This window comes from Dufourea novaeangliae, unplaced genomic scaffold (assembly GCF_001272555.1).
Source record: "Dufourea novaeangliae isolate 0120121106 unplaced genomic scaffold, ASM127255v1 scaffold76, whole genome shotgun sequence".
In the NCBI taxonomy this organism is placed as follows: domain Eukaryota; kingdom Metazoa; phylum Arthropoda; class Insecta; order Hymenoptera; family Halictidae; genus Dufourea; species Dufourea novaeangliae.
In genome coordinates, this window is record NW_015373950.1 from 625,991 (window position 1) to 650,744 (window position 24,754).

Sequence of the window (24,754 nt, forward strand, 5' to 3'; positions counted from 1 at the left end):
TTTTCTTCGCGATTCGGACCAATTGCAACTTTTTCAAATTTTTTTTCACATCATTTAGTAAATTAACGTCTCTTAATTAGTATAGATAAAGTAATTAACTTCGTCATTTGGACCAATTTTAAAAGAGTTGTTCCGTTTTAAAGGGTGTACGAATACTTTTTCCACTCACTGTAGTCACCTGATATAATTTCGAAAAACAATTTCACAAATATTTCTAAGAATTATTTCACGTGATTAGAAAATAAAATAACATGTTATTTCGGACGTGATCAGAGGCAAGGAAATAATTATGAAATAAAATAACATGTTACTTGAAATAATATTTCAAACAATATCATTTGAGAAGTTATTTTTTCTCTATTTATTGTAAGAGGAGGATAAAAACAATTTCCACCAGGCTGTACTCTAATATAAAGCTCACTTGTTCCAATAGCACTCGGAAGGAAATAATTCTTAACACGTTGACTGTCACAGTGAAAAAGACTGTACGTAGCCAGACACACTTTATTTCGTTTTTTAAGTCATGAAACGTCGAAAATATATGCGTTTAGTTAATGAGACTGTTGATCGTGTTTTAAATTATACTGTGACATTAATTTTACCCAATACCTTCGTAACAGTATTTAAATAATCCAGCTTCTTTGCAATGTACGTTTCACCTATATTCAGGTGACATATGCAAAGATAAGTGATTTTTAAAAAACGTTGTGGGCTTTGCTCATACAATACTCAAATATATAAAAAATATTTTTTCTTTTAAGTTTCTCTAATGGTGTGATTTCTCATGCCGCTCACTGCACCGCTGCAAACAAAACCAGGCGTTAACGGTAGCCAACAGTACTCGACATAGGATTGTCAGAAATCAAAACTAAAATGGTTTAAAACGTTTGAAATTCTGAATTTGCATTGGTTTATATAAAGAGAAAATGTGATGTTTCATAAAAATTATGAAACATAAAATGTTTTTCACATTCAGTTCAACATTTCAGTTCATAAAATGTTTTTCTACAGTGTTTGTAACGTGTATTCCTTTCATTTTCAAATGTAATTTTCTCAAAAGCTCAATCTCAATTTTACTTCAAACAAGACAAAAGAACACCATTCATTTACGTCAATGTTTGTTCTAAATAATCTATTGTGTTACCACCATTTAAATGAACCAGACCTGGGTATTTCCGAGATGCTGTTATTTAGAATGTTGTTTCAAATAACATATTATTTTATTTCAAAATTATTTCCATGCCTGTGTTCACGTCCGAAATAACACTATTTGAATTACTATTTTATATTATAGTGATTTAAAATAATTCTTAGAAATAATTGTGAAACTGTTCTTCGAAATTATATCAGATGACTAAATCTGAGTTTGGTTTATTGACACTTTTCGGAAGAGTAACACCCTTCTTCCATCTTACACACCAGTGGAACGATTATTATCTTTCGCGACAATATTAGATGGATCCAAACAAAAATCTGTCATGGATGAGCTTTTTGAGGAGCGGATTTTGCCAAAAGCAAACTGCTGTAAAAATTTCTTAAAATAAAATCCTTTTGTTGCATATTATTTTGAATATTATTTCTTTTGCCAAATTTGAAATACAAAGGTAATAAAATAATTCATCATTTGAAATTGCAATTAGTTCAAATCAATCGATAACATTTTTATTTTCAAATAAGAATAATGAAAATGTTGTTCCGAAATAAATTATTTCACGTAGTTATTTCTTATTCTCCTTTCAAATAAAATTTAGCCAGGTTTGACATAGATGCATAATATATTAACATAATTATTTATTAGTTTCACAAAACCAGAGCGATCCTATCACCCGCAGAAAATGTCACCTCGAAACTTTCGCGCTGACTCGATGTATCACGTGACAATCTAACATTATAATGTCATTCCGTGCCACCGTCGAGCACGGTGTCTTCCTTAATACGTTCTTATCCCAGAGGAACACGTACGCGCTATCAGCTTTAACTACGTGTTCCCCGTTTAAGCGGATAAATCCAAAGATTCACCGCTCGCATGGAATTATCCCTGAAATTTCAACTCCAGTGGGAAGGGGGGAAAAGGTTGGAAATTATTATGGATAAACTGAAGGATAACCTGAAGATATCGATACTTCTACTCATAACTTGTATCGAAAGAAAGTATCGATATCTACTTAGTATCGCATAAAAAGTATCGATACCTACTTGTATCGAAGAAAAATAAATACATTGTTCTTATTTATTAATATAATATATTTTAACTAGAATTGAACAAAATTTTATTCGAATAATACATAGAGAAAAGCTGCAGTATCTAAGGGTGTCATCCTGAGCTGTAAACAGTTAATGAGATTAAATAATTGTTTGCAAAACGTCGCCTCCTTCAGGAAGAAGTATTATTTTGTTATAAAAATTGGAATTTCCACGTTTAAACGATTAAAAATGGCGAAGTACATTTTTTATCTTCTATTCGTTATTCGAAACTCTGTATCTAGATAATGAATATGCCCATCTCTAATTTTAACGAAGATATATTTTATTAATTAACATTTATTGATTGACAACCACCTTGACATTCATTTGCTTTCATATCGATTACTCGATTCATTCGATACGAATACATCTTTTCCATACCGTGTATACATATATCGTAACCGAATGTATCGATACTAAAAATACTCGGTATCGAAACGAAAGTATCGATACTAAAAATACTCGGTATCGAAACGAAAGTATCGATTATTTACTTGTATTTACTCGGAACGGTTCGTCCCTAGGCATTATCCCCAGATTCGAGGCGCGAAACCCGGCTCGTTTCCAGCGAAGGCGTCGTAATTTTAAAGCTTCTCGTTATTTGCTTCGTTGCATAATGTTACAATATATTTTCTACGTCGTGTTCTACGTTACGTAACACGTTCGACAAGCGCCGCGTTGCGACACGATATCTCAATGATGCGCGCGCTAGCTCACCGTGCAAAAAGAGAGAAAAAAAACGTTGAAAGGAAAAAACGGTACACCAACAAGCAGAAAAGTACTCTTTTCTCTTCCTTTTATTCCTAAGTACAGACCTGAGCCTACCGCGGTGAACCTCGTAAAAATCCATCAGCTTTGGGCGTCGTATCAAACTAACGGAACCCCCAAGATTTACGGCCCGGTATTGTCCAAGAAATCTCAGCTTCATGTACAACAAGCCTGGCATCGATTAACGAGGCGGCTTTCTTAAAAAGTCCCTCTAGCTAGGGGAGACTTCTATGGCCGTTCTACGACCATTCATAATTGTCAATCTTATGCAACTGCGCAGAATTGGGTATTATTGGAACTTAACTTAAGGGGCAAGCCTGGTGTAAATGGGCTAAGAATGAATTAGGAAATTTGTTGTGAAGAAATTATTAATCCTAGAACGCCTAAGGGTGGGGGGAGAGCTCCCTGAACCCACAAGTCGAATAGCGTAAAATTATAACTATTTCCCGTCTACAAAACATTCTAAAGAAATGATGTATTGTTGTATACATGTTTAAGTTTGTATTCAAAAGTCCTTGTTAGTATACAGGGTGTCTCAACTAACTTGATCATCTCAAATAATGATTTAACGGTACAGTTTATGAAAATTTTGAGGCCTGGATTTTAAATGGCATTAAGAGACACATCTTATAAAGTACGTGCTCTATTTGTGGGTGGAAGCATTTCAGAGATTTCAAGGTCACCTTGATTTTTTTTAACAGAATGACCTATTTTTTGTACCATAGATCGATAGAGTATGAAATTCTGAGTAAAAATATGTTGACCTTCATACGTCCTTAACTTAATAGTTAACGAGATATTTACAAAATAATCACTGCATTGAAATTGCTGTACTGAACTTGAGGGGCATCAGTTCGAGCACCTATAGATTCCAGATAGTAAGTACGTATTCAAAATTATTTTTGAAGGTGTTGGTGACGGATACAGTCGAACTAATGGGGAGTCAGGGAGGGTTAATTTGACACATTCTTGTCCTAAGAAATCCTATGCTGTTATCTGTACGTAAATGTAGCTGAGGCTCCGTGACTTTTATGTTAAAGAACTTGTAAATTGAACTATGTATCTCTTCATTATATTAACTTTTTATCACTGTGTCGATTTGACACGGAGGAACAAATTAAGTTGGGAAAATGACGAATGGATAAGGGTTAATAAAAATTGTGGGACACATTCACAGGGTGGATATTACATGCCAAACTAACAAGGAAATCAAGAATAACAAAATTGCGTTCCAGACTTCATTTCGGTGTTATTAACACGTTGACTGCGACAGTGGAAAAGACCGCACGTAGGCAGACACACTTTATTTCGTTTTTTAAATAATACATAATTCATCAGAAATAAATGCATATTAATTAATAGAGGCTGTTGACCTCTTGTTTGAAGTTATACAGCGAAATTAATTTTACGTAAAACTTATGAAACGGTATTTAAATAATTCAGCGTCCTTGCAATGTACGTATTACTCATATTTGGATGAAATGGTAGTCCAAATATTAAAATCCCTTTCCCCATTAGCGGCCCGAAAAAAAGGTGATATTTATGATTTTTTTTTAAAGAATACATTAAAGATATGATAAAAAACTTCCTGGTCTTTATTTATTATACTTTCAAGTAAATAAAAAAAATTTTTGTTTCAATATTCGTGCAGCGTGGCAAATTGTAAATGGCGCTAATCGTGTTCCAAAATTACACTGTACAAACGGTATCCACGATATCTCGATATAGAGTAGACCGAAATCAAAATTTCAAAAATATTATTGAATGTTACTCCAACATCTATCGCATAACCTACCACGAAGTCGAAAACATAAAATGGCCGCATTTGATATGAGTCTTAACAAAGGTATACAAAAAAGAAGGAACGTTTACGAATATTATTATGAATTATAAAAGGTTTATGCTTCAAAATTTTCAATAGTAGGTTACACAATAGCTGATTCCATTATTAAAAGAACGCAACAAGAAGTTTTGACAATTAGTTAATAGCTTTTTACGTTATGATGAGCACCAGTAATACAGTGCAATTTCAGATCAACACGATTAGCTCCACCTACAATGCAGGAATATTAAAACAGAAATTTGTTTATTTACCTGAATGTATAATGACTAAAATCCAGGACGTTTTTTCACCACACCTTCTTTGTTTCTTTAAAAAAAATCCTAAACATCACCTTTCTTCCGGTCGCTAAAAGGGAAAGGAGTATTAACCGTTTCAAAATACGTCTGATGGCGATGGGTTATTCTACTTGAGAAGTGCGTTCTTCAATTACTTCGCGTGACGGTTTCATTCATATCTCATTCATTAGATTTACTGGGTCATCGATCGAGCTCGTGTATCAGGTGAAAATCGGCTGTTGGAATTGTATAATCCATCGCGTCAGGCGTATTTCACGCGTATTAGCATTGGCTGCTTCAAGGCAATGAACACGCATGAATTTTATTGTGGTCATAACCAGGAGCTCTTGTATGAGCGATCGGCGTAGAGATGATGTAAAAAGATTGAAGCGGAAAAATCAGAAAAGGTCATTCAGAAAGAAAGTCTACAAGAAGAAGGATTGTAGTAACATAATTGACAACCCGTTTTTGAAAATAACTAAACATTACAGGTTACTATTTTTAGTTAACGGTACATTTTAATTACTAACATTTAAGTTATTTCTATCACGCGTATTTCACCCGTATTTTCAATAATTAATAACTCGGAAACGAAGTAAATCTATAGTCTTTAGTGCTATAAATCCTTCCTCAGAAACGACAGAATCCAGAGCACTGCAGCATGAGCCCGAACGCATTTGATTTCAGGGATTACACATCTTTGAGCTGTTAAATAAGAGGGAAAATTAAATAATTTTTGAAAATTGAACTACATATCGAGCAACAGAAGAAAATGATTGCCATTTAAATGCGTTTTACACTAAATGTAGTTTTCAAAATCGGTACCAGAAATACTTAAAAAGCTACAGAATCGATTTGTATCAAACATTGTAGTGATATTCTTAAGACTAAAATCTAGTACTTCACGAAGCGAATTTTTAAGGCGTGCATTTTTTTCTTTTTTTTAGTAACAATAGAAATTGAAACTTTATGTCGGAAACTACAAGTTTCAGTTCAAACAGCCGCCAGTTTGTGAAATATTCATGTTTTCAAAATCGGCTTCGATAAGTAGATACCAGTTCCGCTTATCTACTTTAATATGAAACACTTGTTTCAGATAAAAACCCACAGAGATTTATCTGGTACCGCAAATTGTGTTTTGATGAAACGGGTTATAATGAAATGGCAGCCATTTTTTGCCATTGATCGATATATAGCACAACTTTTCAGAAATTACTAAAGAAATAACATACAATACGATATATATGTTGAATTTTTAATAAACAATAATTCTGCCTATACAAGAAAATGTGTTAATATTCCCTCTCATTCAACAGTTCAAAGGTTTCTAACCCCTTAATTATTGTATCACCAAATACAAATAACAATTACAAATTTATGTTGCTAATAAAATACAATTCTGTTGAATATTGTAAGAAATATCTATTCGGTAGATGATATTATAATGCGTTTGATTATTTCACCATTGTCCTGTTTCTATAATATTAAACTTCGTAAACTCAAAGCACAGTTTTCGCAGTTCAGAAACTAGTAGCGATAAAACAATTAGAACTAGAGCGACGAATTGCTGGGGCAGGGATCGGTCGCGAGGCGAAAATATAACTCTCGCGTCGGAGAATCTGCGGGCGTCGTGACGAGGAAGAGAGAATCGCTGAATCATGGAAAAACGGGCAACTTTCTCCGTTTGGGGCCCTATGTGTTGTTGCCACGATTCGAACGGTCGTTCGATACGAGCAATTAGATGCTCTGGTCTAGTTGCGGTTGCGCGATCCGGGCATACCGGTTATGCCGCGCGCGACCTTTGGGACTATCCTGTCTGCGAAATGATGTGACGTCTACACCCGCGAAGGTGGGAGAGGGGCCTACGGCCCCGGAGAGGACGCAGATGATCGCTGCGCCGACTAGATACAGTGGTGCCCACGTAAACTAGGTATGTTCGATCCCGATTCAATTTTTCAGAAGATCGGTTCCATTGGTTCTAACACGTCACTGCAGCCCAAATAGCACAAAAACGTCCTATGTAGAGGAAAAGTGTCTAAAACGATCCCTTTAAGGCGTAATTTATATAAAAAATACAAATTCTCATTATTTAAATAAAAGTAAAGTAATTTTTGTAAGTTAGTCTATCTATCTTATCATTGGCTTAAATGAAATTTAGCTACGTGATCAATTATATTTTTTATTCATATTTCTTTGAAGGCATATACGACATATAGGTAAATACGACGAACATTAAAAAGCATTTCATTTATTAAATTTTATTTAAATGAAAACAGCTTTGACGCGCTGTTTTCCTTTCATACTGACAGGGCATTGTTGTAACTGAAACCAAAAACAATAATATAGCATATTGGTTAAATGATTCCTAGGATCATTTTATCCTACTAGAGAAGGATCATATGACCTCAAACACCCAATTCATATTCAATGGTTGAATATAACCTCGACTTATTACATGCGGTAACGAAACATTAATTAACTTACTATTGAATTGTGGTTACATCCACGCAATAAGCAGTTGTCACATTAAACCGTTTACGACAAAAGTTACACAACATTGAAAAAGACCTTATCTTAAATAAATTGCAGTAATTTTAAATTTTTCTTGTGAACAATACACAAAACACTGATATTCGCATGACACTTCGAGCAACGACTAGTGACGTGCGGGGAGAACTATTGTAGAACGACATTACGATATAGCACCACTAATAACCACAGAGCAGCCAGGAATCATTTTACCCCGAGGGATCATTTTAAACACCTTTCCTCTAATAAGATGTATATGTTGAATTTTTAATAAACAATAATTCTGCATACAAAAATAATTTTAAAAATTTTCCCTCTCATTTAACAGCTCAAAGGAGTGTAACAACAACCTTGGTCAATGATATCCATAATTCAAATATCACAACCAAAAGGTGTTGGTCCGAAAACATTTGTCCGGTACTGTATGCAAACCTTGCCTTTTTCCGCACGCCGCTGGACATGCATCACTGTCCTTTTACGTGTAATGTGTGACAAGCCTGAACCAATGTCGGTCAATGGTTAATGACGTCATAAGCCTCGTACGCTGAACACGTATGTCAAAATGTACCCGTATATCTCACTCTGGTCCTTTCGGTCTCCTTCATCTTTTTTTCTCTTCGCTTTTGTTCATGTCTCCGTCGTGTTTGCGTTGTAATTCTCGTGGAACGTGCATGGTCCAGCCGAGGGGACCGTGGAAACCGCGTGGTTTCAAGACCAGGACACGAACCAGAACGCGAAGAGGTAATGGCTCGAAACGTTACCTGAAATTGAGATATGCGAGGAAAATTATTTACAACAATGGAAATTGAATAACAAGGATTTCAGTGCGTTTGAAACGCTTCCATCAACGTTATGTTCCCGATAGATGACGGACGAATAGACATGGTATTGTCCTCGACGAGAGATATAGTGTGGTGAGTTCCCATGTGACTTCTTTTTGTTCCCAAATATCGAAACCCATCACAAGGGTCGTCATCTTGGAATTCTGGAGACTACATAACTGCAGTTGTAATGTAAATAATTGCAGTTTCAGTTAACCCTCGGAAGATGGACTCGTGGAAGGCGCAGCCGGGTAATTTTTGACCCACATCGAAATATCGTGTAAACGTTTTATCAAAAGTTTTGGCCTGTGTTTTAGCGTAGGCTGAACTCCAGGTCACAAGTGACTCGTGTTCGTCATGCAAAGGTTAAATACTTCTAACACTGTTTGTAGATGTGGCTTCCGTAGCGGTTTATGGATTTCCCAGGGAAACTATCTTGAAGGGAATAATGATGATTTATGGTAACTAAGGATTAACCGATTACATCTATCTAGATGGATAAAAATATCGATTTTTTGGTTGTTATGTTTCCTAAAACATTTGAATTTGAAGAATATGTGCTGAAAATTATCAACACGATACTTGAGAGATTGATTATTTCCTTCCCACTGTTGCCATATGGCTAAGCATTCTAAATTACCAAATAAAATATTAGTATCGTATATTTTATCATATCTGTAATTATACATATAATAATTTGTTTTAGTTTTGTATAGATTGCATGACACAAATTTTTATATATGTTTTCAAAGACTTATCGGTAAAGTAAGACATTATTGTCCTTTGCTTTTTCAATTTGCTGGAATTCCAGAGTTCAGCATTGTTAGCAATGCAATAGGAACTTATAAAACTGTTACTTCTTTTAAATATTTCAAGAGCGTTCACTGTTCAATGGCAACAACAGTGGATTTTTTTACGTACAATAACTTTACAATGTCAATTATTATGCATAACTGTGAAACAAATAAAGAGGTTGCCAAATGGTAACAAATGAGAAATAGTACTAAATGCTTTCAAAATGTTGAAATATTCTAGTGAATCATTTATACTTCGTGTAATACAGACAAAAGTACAAAAACAAATATTTATTCGTAATTATTAGATAGTTTGGGAATGAAAGGGTTAATCAAGCTGCATAGCTAGAACGCAAGAAGCATAATTTTCGCGCATTGGGACCTCAGATGTACACTGTGTTATAGAATTTCCCTATTTTTATTATCTTTATAGAAAAGGGTAGTGTTTGGGTCTAATATCAGAAAAAAACAATCAAGCATCAGTGCAAAAACAGCCTTTCTAGACTCCATGACTAATAGCCAATTTTTTATTCATAATTTCATCAATTGCAATACCAAATTACAATTGAGGTGATGAGTGAAAAGGAGGCGTGAGTATGAAAAATTGGTTACAAGAAAACAGTGTTCAAAGAATAATCAGAGTAGTCAAGCTATATGTTAAAATGATCTATTCTCGTTAATTTTAAAAATATTGGAATGAAACTTTGAGGATGTATGCTTTTTTAAATTTATATCTATAAATACTCTCAATTGTAGAGTAATAAAACAAACTAACAATAAATAGCATAGGGTAACAATTCCTTCTTCAATTTTTACTTATCGTTTAACAGTAATAATTAGATTACGGATGTTTATGCAAACTCAAGCTTTTGTACATAAATTTTAGAAAACCAGACGCAAGCAAAGACTAATTTTTGTTATCAATGGTTCTACTACGTTGGACATAAATTGATACATTTACTAAATATTACTGAAGTCTCTATTTTATTCACTTCTATACATTCACTTATGCTACAAATGCATAAAATCCACAGTCTAGTAATAATAAAATCAATAAGCGTATTATATAGTAGGTTTTCGGACAGAAAAGCGTTAATACATAAATGAAGTATTTTATCATATGTACTTTTGTATTGTAATTAGAAAACTATTTCTCACAGTGTGAACATTAAAGAGATCTATGAATATTATCCGACTCACAATCAGTGGAAAACGGAATATGCACACTTTGTTTCTTGTCTTTTGCAAACTCCGCTTTCTCACTTAACAGTCGTCAAATCTTTAATTTCGCTACACGGATGATGTAACGTGTACTAATTAATTCTTCGAAAAGAAGAGCCACGACTAATCGGAATGAATAATCCAAGAAATATGTCTATGTAATCACGATCTTGGTTTATTACACTATTGCGCAATATGAAACACTGCGCTGTGATATAATACCAATTCGATGGAATTAGAAGGTTTTAATACAATATTTTCAAGAATAACAAGGACTTATGTCACGAGTAACCAAATCACGTTATTGTTTATCACATTAATATGAAAAGAAAGAAACAACTAAGTGTGCTTCTGTGACATGATAACGGTTGATTGTAACTATTAATTAGAAAGGTTTATAGAATAATTTCACAGACTATACAAACTTACGGCACAAACAATTGAATCAAATTAAAGATCGTTCATTGCTATTTATCACGTTAATTACATTAAAACAACTCGAAAAATATAACAAATCACTGTTCAGTGACATAACAGCTGCTTTTATAATTTCTGAATGAAAAATACTAAGATTTGATATAACGATTCCGTATGCAACATAGATTTATGGCAACAAATAGCTGAATCCCATTAACGCATCAATAACTATTATTTATCGCATCGATCACATCAATTATGGCAAAGGATAGAATAATATGAACGACTATAGAATGTAAAACGATGGGAAACGTGAAGGATCAATGAACAAGAAAGCACAATTTAACTTAAAATACTTAAATTTATTCTGCGGTTGGTGTCAACGTTCAACGCAATCCGTTACAGCATATGGTAACATTACAAACGTACAATCTGACACTGTATCATCGCGGGCGAAAATGTCAAGTAGTTTGCACTTTACAAACAGTTATACACAGCTACCGTGCACGATCGTCGCGAGTCCTCCGCGTGCGATCGAGACGAATTACAACGGCGAGAATAAGTGTAGGCGTGCGTACTTAAGTCTACAAGAAAAAAAAAAACTTTGTCGCGATGGATCACCGTGGGTTCAACGAACTCAAAGGACCCACCGTCACGTCAATCGTGTCCTATTTCTACTGTGTACGTAATTCGCTTTCAATGGCCGGGTCAGCGGGCTTCCATTCAGAGAACCAATCAAACATTTTTCATTCGAGCAACAAAATAACCATTCAATTCGATACACAAATCTATCCTGCATATAATACACGCGAAAAATTCGCAACATTATTCGACCTTAGACTCGATCGAATAAGATTCCATTCGTCGTTCAACAAAGCCTACAAACGAATAAACGTGAGAAATAAAAATGGCGTCGCCGCGAGAGCCACGATAACAAGCGAACGCTTCCAAAGATGGCCGCCCGGCCGGTTGATGGCGCCACATGTTCGTTCATTCATTCGGTACTAAGGGCCATTTCGACCAACTTTAATTAACCTTAACCAACGATTAAGTTAGCTACACTGCTGATCGGTTTAATCGTTGATTAAAGTTAATCAGAAATTATTCGAACCGACCATAAACTTTTCAATCTCAAAAATATTGATTCCGTTACTCTTGATGATATATTCGTTTATAAGAATTTCTCGTCCGTTTATACTGTATTTTGCGGTGGGTGCGCGGCAATATATTCCAGCGCCTTCAGAATCCCAGCCGGGATCGGCGGCGGTGTAGGAAGGTGCTCGCCCTGTGGCTGGAAGCCATTCTCGTCGGCGACGTAGCTCAAGGCTACCGGAGAACCGTCCTCGAGAGCGTAGCTGTACGATCCTTGAACGGCGATCACCGAGCTCGTCTCGTTCAGCTGCCTCGCTTGCCCGTGTTCCTCCGCTTTGATGCCGTTCCCAGTCTCGTAGCTGAACGCATACGAGCCGTCTGGGTTCGGCCCGTCGGCTGTGTACGCCAGGATGCTGACGGGCGTGGGGATCTCCGCCGGTGCTGAGGACGCGGAGACCGCGAGGAGGGCGAAGACAGCGCAAGCCTGGAATTAAATGTTGTTTCCATTAATGGTTAACGAATCGATTGACGGGTTTTTATTTATGCTGATGTATAATTCAAGGGAAAATACAGACTCCTCTCGATTATTGTCCAAGCGTTATCCCCACCATTGGGAGGGGGGCGTCAAACCTGTCAAACGCATACTTTGTTTCCCCTCTGCTATTGTTGCCGAGGCTCGGGCTTTTGGCAAAAAACGAATTTACGAGGAGCTAAAGCATTTCTCCCTATAAGATTATTGTCCTGGCACGGACCCAAGTTCGGGACGATAATCGAGACGAGTCTGTACGGTAATTATGCAGTTTAGCCACTTTTCTCAATTTTAGCTGTAAATATCTTGGAAACTGAACTCAATGGGTGCTAACATGTACAGGAAGAAGTTTAAAATATTGAGTTTTATAAAATATCCAAAACTGTCATTGAAATTGGTGTTGAGTGTATGATTCTGGATAATTTCCCACACTTTTTTATGCAAAAATATCAAATATACATTATTTTATCGACTTTCCCCGCTTGATTTTTTGCTTTAGTGATAAAATGAAGCTCTTTAGAAAAAGCGTAGTGAAATGGCGTGCACGTATAGGCAAGATTCATTGCAGTAGTAGCAGCAGATTTTTGGGAATAACTGAGGAAATACATTATTTTTTCGATCTCCACGGCCTGACTTTTCGTTTTAATGATAAAATGAAGCTATTTAAAAAAATACTGAAAATAGGTACTATTTGCCATGCACGGATGAGAACATATTCTATACGGTTTGTCCCAGAAGTTTGTGTAGTGAAATCAAGGCAGCACGATCGGTCGATAAAGATAACAATCTTTTGAAAATTACAGAATTTATAAATTAATTTCTTTACTTTGATGTGATCATAAAAGTTGCAAAAGATCTAAGAAAATGTATTGTTATAACATTTTGATCGTCGTTCGAAGAGTGTATTGACAAAAGTCATTTTGACTTGTTTGGTAGTTCTAGTGTTAAAGAGATGTACTTGTTCGCAATAATTATAGATACTCTGGAAATGGCTCTGAATATTATTCTTCGAGATGGTGGAAAGGACGACAGTCGAAACTTTTTAGTTGAATGATTTTACGTAACAATTTTGGTCCCAAAAGGTATCTTACAAATTTATTATCCACTGTATTCGTCTAATTCAGCTACATCAAATTGATTCTTGTTACCCAAATTGGAAATGTATGACAAAGAAACTAACGATTTATAAAAAATGACTGCTTTGACTTTAATTCGGAAACTTTTGGGACAAACCGTGTAAACAAGAGGGAATGAAGAGTTCTACAAAAGCAGAATGCAAATAGAAGTGAAGAAATGGAGAAGGTATAATGTAAAGAAAAAGTAAATTACGGTGATACAATCGAATTGTTGCATAAAAACTAAAGTGTGAAAGTTGATGCAAAATCAAAGTTTTAGATATTGCCATATAAAAATGAAAATGGAGCAAAATTTTGAATTCTGTATTAGAGGTTTTACTACATTAACAAACACACAAAATATTATTAAACTGTATCGAAACGTGTATTTTATTACATTTTTCAAATTCAGAGATGCTATAAATGCACAACACTAGAACTACCAAAACAGTCAAGATGAGTATATTTATTTCCTTACTTAGACTGTTTACAACATTTACTGCAATATGAAAATGACGAAGTTAGTCAATTTCTAAATTTGGTATATCGGTAATTGTAGTGTTAATTGTCACGAAACTGGGATCAACAAGCTTATAACTCGTTTATGACCGTGTAACTTGAAGTTTTCGATTATTGAAACTCTGCAGCTCAAAAAGTGACACCCATTTATTATGCATGTAACACCGAAAAGCTTAGTAATAATCGATTATCGTTAAATGAAAATGTAATGTAACGATTATATAACGTGTAGGTCGAGTATTGAAATTTTGTCAATAGAATATGTTCACCTTTAGATCGTAACATACGTTAATCGGTGTCAAACTAATTCCGAAATCGCTATAATCAAAGTACAGTTACAAAATCAAACTTCGATTTCGGGTGAAATTGAGCCAAACGGTGCACCAAGGTTAACGCTACAGCTTTATCAAACCCGACAAAATGATAAATTACATATTTACTATTTTAATTTTATCGAAATTATAATAGTTCTTTTTGGCATAACTTATGTTGGCTTTTAATTTACAACACATTTTATTTTATACTAGATTGTACTAGATTATATTATACATTCTGTACATTATTATATTATACAATTTAATTTAGTAATACCGAAAAATCCAAACGGATGTGTACGTGATACCTACACGTAACATTTGAAAGAATTTATCCTATCGAAAAGATTGATTAGTCGAACGTGCTACTTAATTACGAAGTTGCGAGGACAAGTCACGTCCACAAGATAAAGTAGATGAAGATGCTCTGCGTAACTCACCAAAGTGTTCATGATGATCAGAGTTGTTTTCTCGTTGTAAAGAGCAAGTCTAACGGGCGGGTTTATATAGCGACGCCGAAACCTTGCGAGGTGCGAGGACCTCCCTCTCATTGATAGATTTCTGGCCGAATGCTTAGACACCGGCAAACATTACGAAATTTTCAGGGGGGGTCTAATAGAGGGGCACTCGGAACAGTGACCGCCAGTGCAGAGACGCGACGTCCCGTCAATCGTACAACACCGCGTCCCCGAAAGCATCTTGAACAACGAATTCGTATTCACGTCGTAACAGTGGTTCGATATCCGAGAAACATGGCATAAACTATAATAAGGTGTAACATTTTCTACAAATTATTTTATAATCACTTGAAAATCAATGTAAAGCAATCTATTTAAAAAAAAAAATCGATAACGTTGTTACAGAACTTTCTCAGCATTTGTAACTACTATATTGGATCGTTCGGAAAATTTATAGCATTTTGAGCTCGCAGTGTCTTCGTTACCTTTGTATTGGACAAAGGAAAAGTCGTTTGATCTGGTGAACATGTGTACTATTTTTCTAGGTGTGGATTGAATGGATTTAATGTATAAGTTACTCGTCGTTTTCTTTTTCGTTTTCTGTGAGAAATACCGACGAAACGTGTCAATATGCACGAAGTCCAGTTTTCTTATGGTCTATCAAAGTTGTAAGAAAATGACACTATTTTGACAGTACAATTTTATAGCATCTTTCCAATTAACTAGACTTTGTCCTATTAGATGATTATTCCTTTAGATCGCTAGAATATCATGTGTCGAGAAAGAACGTCGAAAAGAATAGCCATCTAGGAGCAGGTTGAAAAGTTTCTTTAACCAATATAATCGAAGTTGCATATAACTGGTAGAATGAGGTTAACTGAAAAATGAAAAGAAATTGTAAAAAAGATTAGTCAATAATAATACGATGTAAACTCAAATATATAGATTATAACTCTGCCTGTAAAGAACAAAGGTAACATTGAGTCTCCGAAAAAAGTGCAGATAAAGAAAGTCTTATTTACTGAAGTTAGGCACACTTAAACATACTTCAACTCTAGTTCAACAGAGTTTTTGTGTAAAGTTCAAGGAGAATTCTGAAATTTTGTGACGACACTTACATGGGCCACTCAGTATATTCAGCCATTGATCTATAACCAAGAAACACCGATTTTCGAATATTAATTTTTTCCTTTAGTTTTCGCCACGTTTTCGTGATTTAAAAACCACTGTGCGTCATCCCGATAAATCATCGATCGCAGAAAGTTCCCACGGCCTCGTTACGTGAGTATTAATTAAAGGGTTACGGCCACCCCAAACTGGGCCGAAAAAGTATTTTCACGAATTTTTTACGAAAAATCCACGGGTTTAATATGAAAAAAAAAGGTTTTCATTGAAACGCGAGGTATTTTACGAACGTCGAAACGGAATTTTTCGTTTTCTTTTTATATTTATGAATGACGGAAGTATGGTGACGTTCCCGTTTACGTCGCAAGTTCGCGTGCTACTCTCGCGTCAGCGATTTTCACTTTCTTAGTACACTTGAATGCCAAACTATAAGTGGTTTCTCGTATTTAAAGGTGGTCTTTACTGTTTGAGTTAGGGCCTTTTTAAGATTTCGTAAATTCTCGGAATACTAGCTTCTTAAATCAAAATTTCTATGTCCTGAGGAATAATTAATAACCACCGGCGAGGAATAATTTATCTTCGCTGATTACGTTACAGTACTTGAGTATAGTTTATTTCTGTCATTCTGTAATGTCTCGTTTGTGCTGGGGCGAAAAGGACCCGATGATCTAGTTTGTAACAATTTTTACTGAACTTACAAAATGAGCTCTTTAATATAACAGTGCAGAAGGAGAAATAAAGATATTAATAACGAGTTTATTATAGTTTTGTCATAATTACGATAGTTTTTTTTTCAAATTAAGGTATTTAATTCGCGATGGATTGAAAAGGACTCGAAAAACGCTCTTAGGCACACACGTCATAATTTCACAAAATTTGAGGTTGTGTACTAACTGAGCTGTATAATATAGGATTTATGTATTTATCAGAAAAAAAAAGCATGAAAATAAATTTTGTATGTTCAAAAGACTAATGTAATTTAACCGAAGTTCAATCTTCCTGAACCAACATTTCAGGAACCTGAATTCAACATTCAATTCATATACGCAATAAACAAAACAACATACCTAAGTCCACAAAGTTTGGAGAATACATCGATTGCTCGCTTTTGATTTTCCATTTCTATTAATCTGCTTATCCAATAACTGATTTTGTATAATATAAAACGAATAGACTTATATTTCATATTTTTAGTATGCTATTACATACGAGTGATACAAACAGATTTAACTTGTGTTTTACAAAAAGAATGCAATGTACAGAAGAATATTATGCGAAGGGAAGGAAATAAACATATATATCGTAAAAATAAGGGGAATTGTTGTTCAGAATTTTAAACGGCAATATCTTGAAAGTGAAACCACGTGACATGTGGTGTTTTTCCTGGCAACCACAAAAGTGTCATTGGTAAACTACGAATGTTTATGTAGATTCATAGTTTTAAAAGTCAATGTTGAATGGAATTTTATTTTTTCTGATGATGATTGTAATAATAACAAGTAAATAGTATTGAACTTCCTGAAAATGCTAATTTCGCTACATGTTGCAAGCCAGGAAACGCTATAAATGCGTAAATATCAACGGTCTATTTAATTATTAAGAATACGTACACCGAATTTCATTAAAATCGGATGAATGGCCTTTGAGTTATTCCTGACACAAGGTTGAAAACTATAGTTTCTTTTTTATAAGAGTAAAACGTTTGTTGTTAAAACAAATTGTGCTATGGTATTTACTTTCGGTACATTATTATTAAAGGTTCAAATTATTGTTTCGTTAAAACAAACGTTTTTCATGTTTCTTAAACGTGTCAAGGTAGCGTAACCCATAAATCCTACGATGAAAACCTATTTGGACGTTCTTATTGAGAAAGCAAATAATTTTTTTAATTTATTGATTAGTCTGGTAGGATTTTTAATAGAGTTCATTAGATGCAGACTAAACTGTGGATGTTTATGGAAATATGAGTTTCGTGATTGAATTTACAGGAACCGGAGTCAAAGAAGTGTCTATTTACTTTATCAAGCGTTACGTCAGATTCCAAATTAAATAAGAACTCCATTAAACTTTCTCGAACTTCTTACTACACTGAGTTTAAAATAATCCTGTGTGCTGTAAACACATAAAATCTGCGGTTTAGTTATGATATATTACTCTTGGTTTTATAGAACTTATCAGGTCATTCCGTAAATAATTTTTCTTTGACCTCTCACAGTTGGTAAAAGAAGAGGCAGTAGTTGCTTTTTTGTAAAAGAACATTTGAAAATGATTAAGTGTTGAAGTATGTTTATAGGAAAAAGTGGCGAATTCGCCGATAATTAAAGAAGCAACTACAAGTATAAACTAAGGTCAATGTCCCTATTTCTAATCATGTAACAGCTCTGCTATTGCAGAAATTGATTTTTATTATTTATTTATGCAACAATCGACAAAAACAACTTAATAGATATAAAATTTAAACCTCCTTTTATAATTAAATTTAAATAAAATGATTTTTAAAAACATGTTAACATAATAATAGTTCATTTAATATGAAGTATAAAATGTCCCTACTTCTGCTCAGCGAAAATGGAAGTACCAAAACCAAACTTTGAAGAAACAATATTAAAGATTCCGTAAGTTTTTTTTAGTAAAAACGCAGCGTCCACGTACTTATAAGTCACGATTGCAACGGAACCGTTCAAATTTATTTCTATTAAAATGCTGCCATCTGTTGAATAACGGACTGTAGCATTTTGTACAGAAATACTAAACTAATTTAAACGATTTTTTGTATAACTAATTTATCGTTTAACTATCTACATTAAACAACAAATATACACACTGAGTAAACATCAGGACGTAATTAGAAATAGGTACATTGACCTTATGTAAGGTTAAAATTAATTATATAAACGGTATTACTAGTGGGATAATTCTCTAACTTTGTTCACCTGAAACAGTACACCTGTCTTGAATTCAGTATAGATATAATTTTATTTCTAATTTTATTTTTCAATTTAACTATTTTATCAAAAACCTACGAAGCGTTTAATCATTTCAATTAGTCACAGTTAGTCCACAGAAGTATCTGCCTATTCTAATAGGTAAATATAATATATTTTACATATTTCGTCAATGTCAAAGTTGGTATGACCAATTATAATTCATATTAATAGAAATGGTGATTAATCTACTTTGAATGAAGTATTTATTATGCGTTCAATCAGCAAGTTATATACAATTTAGTTGATGAAAATATTGCCAACACAGCCAACGACAGATAAATGCGAAAACTGACTTTCGCGAGTAAAGCATTAATTTATTGCAAAAAAGGTTACATGAAGTAAACGTTACGTTTGAGAAAGACTATGACATGTTATTCTTTTGCTACTTCCACAGACAAGACTGTTTTAAATAAACCACGTTATAATTAGACTGAGGATGTTTCTGCATTTATAACACATTCCGTAACTTGGATAATGCAACAAAGTAAAGAGTTTGATAAAATTTATTATTAGTTGTGTGTTATTACTAATATAGTGAAGCCTCTAGTACAGAATTTAAGATTCTGTCCTATTTTAGTTTTTAAATATTTGTATCTAAAATTGTGTTATGATTTTTCAATTGAATTCATCCTAATCTAAGATACATCAGTCAATGTTCATACAAATATAGATTACAATTAGTGCATCGACCATTAACATTGATCAAATATGTAAAATTCGTTATATCTACGGTGTGACTTTTGCAAGTATTATTTATTTATTTATTTATTAATACATCTTTTGTCCTTTCGGACCTCGTGGAGCTATGGTTTTACATACTTAAATCTACTTTTACTCACTAAGTAGCATCAAACATAATACTGTTATAATAATCAATATGTATATAAATATAAATACCATTATAAATCTACATAAAAATATAATATAAAATAATATAACGATATAAATCTAGAGGCAAGGAATTACACACATGTGAACCGTGTTTGAAAATTTATATAAAAAAGTCAGAAAGTTCGTGAAACGTAAGGGGTCGGACGACGAAGGAGAGACAAAAGGAAATGGCGCCCCACGTTTCATACTTTTAAATGGATTTCGAAGTTCTGCCAAATATGGAATTCATTTGCGAACGTTCCATTGACCCGGTGATCCCTTTGCGCGAATTTTCGTATTTCACGTGTGTTATAAATACAGCCCTGTAACAAATCTCCAGAGCCTTGGGCCAGAGCACGCGAACCGAATACATAAGTTAATCTCTATCTCTTCGACCGTGCGAGGGGCTGACTGCCAAATTTTTTTTTCATTCCAGGAAGCATGCACTAGTCGTTCAGTAATTTTTAAGCGCACGCGTAATGGCGTTGCCTTTAACTGTAGCGGCGTTTCTGCTCACGTCGCCGTCGTCGTTCTTTATATATATTCCTCTGTTTTAAGAGGACGTTCCCATGAAAACGTTCAAAAAATAAGTGGTTTTTAGGATTTTTTTCGGTGCAAAAGTATACAACATACAGGAAGAAAATAACTGTTTCAAACTGTTATATAAAGGTTCCAATTGAAACAGTTATGGAGAACATTTATTCTGAATAACTGTTATGGAGAATCTAAACTTTAGACTATATCAGTTTCAATTAAGATTTTTATATCAGCTTCCATATCAATTTTATAACCGTTATTTTTAACTTCCTTATAAGTTTTAAAACAGTTATAGTACCGATTCTCGTAGCGATTGAACAGAATTTTACAACAAATGAAATTGTAATATATTGCGCTTATATACATATAGATTACTGTATACATTTTTGTTAAACACTTAAAAATTTATATTAATAAACACTTTTCATATTACAAAATAATTGTATGTATACAAATGTGTACATCTATATTTACTGATTTATTCATAATAATTTTTAAAATATAGTGCTAATACATAGTAATCTACAGCTGTAATGTGTTGTGATTTCATTTACTGTAGATTCTAAACAATCATTACGAAATTAGTTCTATAACGTTTTGGAACTTATACAGAATCTAAAAAATAACAGTTATAGAACTGATATAGGAGCTGATATAAGAACCTTAACTGAAACTGATATAGTCTGAAATTGAAGTTTTTCATAACAGTTATTCAGAATAAAGGTTCTTCATAACTGTTTCGAGAACCTAAATCGATATCATTACAGTTTTCAAGCCCTCTTTATATAATATGTTATTCAGATATATGAAAAAATGTTATTTTTTAACATTGTTGGTCATTTTGGTGCGATTTTATAATATCCACTTGGTGCACATGTTGCAAAAAAGAGGGCGTTGATGGTAGCCAACATTACTCGACGTAGAATTGTCTGAAATAAAAAAGAAAACACATAAATTCTTAAATGTTATATCAATGACTATCTTATAAGCTTTCAAAAACGCAAAAAAAATAAACGTTAAAATAGAAGTTCTAACGGAGGGACAATTTTACACATAAAAATGTTAGTATCAAGAAGATATATGCTGCGAAATATGTCATCGAAGGCTGATACGATAGTCATTGACATAACATTTACGAAATTATTTGGTATTTTAGTTTCAAACAATTCTACGTCGAGTAACGTTGACTACTGTGAAAGCCTTTTTATTTGCAGCAGTGCACTGAGCGGTATTTAAAAAATTGCACCTCTACGGGAACTTAAAAGAAAAATGTCTTTTACATATCTGATTAATGTATAAATAAATGTCACAACGTTTTTTACTACATGTATGTTGTAAACTTTTATACAGGAAAATCATCTATTTCTTGAGCGTTTTAATGAGAAAGTTCCCTTAACTTCCTTCCACTCGAGTACATAATTCTTGTTTATTTTATGCTGTTACCTTCTCTTGAAAATTCTTACGATATTCATGATAGCTATTATACCCTGTCAATAGTTTGCTAAAACAATCCCTTCTGTTTTTCATCTCATTTTTTTATGTCGCATCAACTTACAAATTAATTTATTTTAAGCTTCTCATAAGGTTATTAGCAACGGCAATATTGCGTTATATTACCGTGTGAAAATAATTTTGTGTTTCTTTGAGGAATTGCAGCAATTGATGTATTTTTCTATAGTTGGAGAAGTTCTCTTTTGTGTTGTAGCTTACGTTGTTTTTTTGTCGTACTGTTGAATATTTATCGCAGTATATAATTTAGTGGTTGACAGTTAATTTTACATTACATTTGTCACAAATTGGAACCTCTTTTATTTTCCATTCAATACAACAGAGTATGCGTGTCGCCATTTTAATCTTTATGTGATTCAGTAATTTCAGTGAAATATAAATGTACTTTTAACTTCCTTCCTTGGTTTTTTATATTCAAACATGGATGTATGTATGTAGTGTTTTTTTAATATATTTGTGTCAACATTTATATCACAGAAACTTGATCGATGAACAAGGCACACGAAAAAAATGAAAGAAATTTATTAGCTGTAATAAGTAATCCACTATTTTTTTCAATAAACTGATAACTCAGTTAAAATTTAAAACATCTGTTTACCCTTTTAATGTTTCAAAATCGCGGTGAGCTTTGAAAAATGAGGATAAATATAATTAAAACAGCATAAATTTCTGATTTTGTCGAAAGTAAATATAACTTAAGTTTTAATTTAAATACATGTAATTTTAAACTTAATTGCATATTCAGAGAAAAATTTTTGCCTGCACAGCTTTTGATTAAAGATTTGAAGTGTAATTCTTTTTGAATATTTACATTCTAAATGATTAATTTATTTCTACCTCACAATTTTCTACTATTTCCGGCTTTTTAATTACCTCCACAGACGGCATAACTTTAATTGGCAGATATCGGAACGCCGTTTTGTAACTCGGTAATAAATCTGTTCACGGATAAAGGGAGGGAAGATTCAAAGGATTCGGACTCGCGTAGACGTGGATATCTTTTTTCTTCTACTCCTTTATTGCAAATTAGAAGTCTTATACAGTACTGAACAAAATTCTAACAACTCAACTGTAAAAATTCTTTGAGAATAAATTTCTTTAACATTTCCTACATCAATTAACGAACGGCGTGGATTTGACCAATATTATTAATATTTAGAAAAATAACTTAAGAAAATCAGGTACCCACAAATAATTAGATAAGATATAGTGTATCTTGTATCATATATGTGTATCTAGATATAATAAAGAAAATAGAGATGATTAATTAATCTTCGGAGAATTATTACGCTCAAGTTGTTATAATTTTGTCCGATACTATATGTACAATAATGTACAATTATTGGTATAACCATAAAATATTAGGTTGAACGGAAAATTTTTGCTTTCAAACGCTTTGAACTTTACCACGAGTTGTCTAGCAATGATGCCACAAATTATGGCAATTTACACCTGTAAATGTCTTTATCCATTGCCATTGGTTGACACACAGGGGCATCATCGAAACAAAATCGACTGATTGGAATCCGAGTGCAACAACGTATTCGAAAACAAAATACAATTCCGTGGGAGTATTGTCAAAAATCAATCAGGATGTCCTTAGAAATTTCGGTTATTTTGGTTTTTTTATTTCGATGATCCGTCGAAGATGAAAGTCTTCGGGAACCAATAAACGCAAAAGGCAATGCTCTCCGGCGTATTTGGCAACGAAACAACGCCTCTGGCGGGGTATTTAAATTCTGCCGTTTAATCCCCTGAAATATCTTGATTGATGGAGTTATTAATGGAAGATAGAGCCTCGTACTTAGAAATCTATGACCTTTCCCATAGAGAGGAACGGACACTCGGATATATTTTACGAAATTCGTAGATCAATTTCGTTTTGCCGATACTAACCGAGGTATAAAAATAAATTACTATAAATGAAAATAATAATAGAATAATAATGATTCCTATACCCAGTTCGCGTTGATACGCTCTTCGATTCGGCGACGCGGTGAATGCTCGGATTCCACGCCGGGAATTGTCGTTTTGAGTCATCTACCAGATTCCCCGTACGATTATTTGCCAATCTTCGTTTTACCGTCGGTAAGACAGAATAATTAAGTCTGGTTGCAAATGTTTAAGGGGCTTTTGTGAAATTGTTCATCGCTTTTCATTCCTTCTTTTTTTAAGGTAGCTCACACGTTTGGTGTCGTATCTAGCTGGAGCTCCACATAGTACTTAATACTTTTTATCAATATTAACAATTTAATTTGAACGATTAATATTTTAAACTACTTCAGAATACTGAAATGGGAAACAAAATTTAGAAATAAGTGGAGAAAAACAGAAATTATTCTCCTTATTATAAGGAAATTTTAATTTTTTTTTATTGCTAAGAAAAAATTGGAAAGTTTGTCGAACAAACGGAAAAAAAACAAGTGACGTTGACGCTTATAGCTGACATGCGTAGAAGATACTACCAAACTCATTGAAACCTAAGTTTGTACATTTTGATCTTAATTTTTAGTTTTACTTGATCGTTAACATATTTTACATAAATGTCATTTTTTGTAACTAAATAAGAAGTGATTAACTGCTCAGAATCAACTACAGTTCCATAAGACTCGTGTTAAAATGAAATTTTTATAACGTTTCTGTTTCAATAATTTTATCGTTGACTTTGCGATCTTTTGGTAACAACCGAATGCTGAAGCTTTTAAGAATGTTCTGTTAAATTTTCAACTACATTTATGACATAATTATTAAAAATTTGCGTGTGCCACCTTAATTTCTACAATTTTC

General features: G+C 33.6%; 1 protein-coding gene across 1 annotated transcript; it reads right to left on the reverse strand.

Annotated features, from left to right (window-relative positions):
• Positions 1-12,104: 12,104 nt before the first annotated feature.
• On the reverse strand, positions 12,105-14,933 carry LOC107186143 (larval cuticle protein LCP-17-like). The gene is made up of 2 exons (XM_015573954.1): positions 14,922-14,933; positions 12,105-12,488 (listed from the first exon to the last, which is right to left on the reverse strand). Exons 1-2 carry the CDS (start codon positions 14,931-14,933, stop codon positions 12,105-12,107), a joined length of 396 nt encoding a protein of 131 aa, XP_015429440.1.
• Between the last annotated feature and the right edge of the window lie 9,821 nt (positions 14,934-24,754).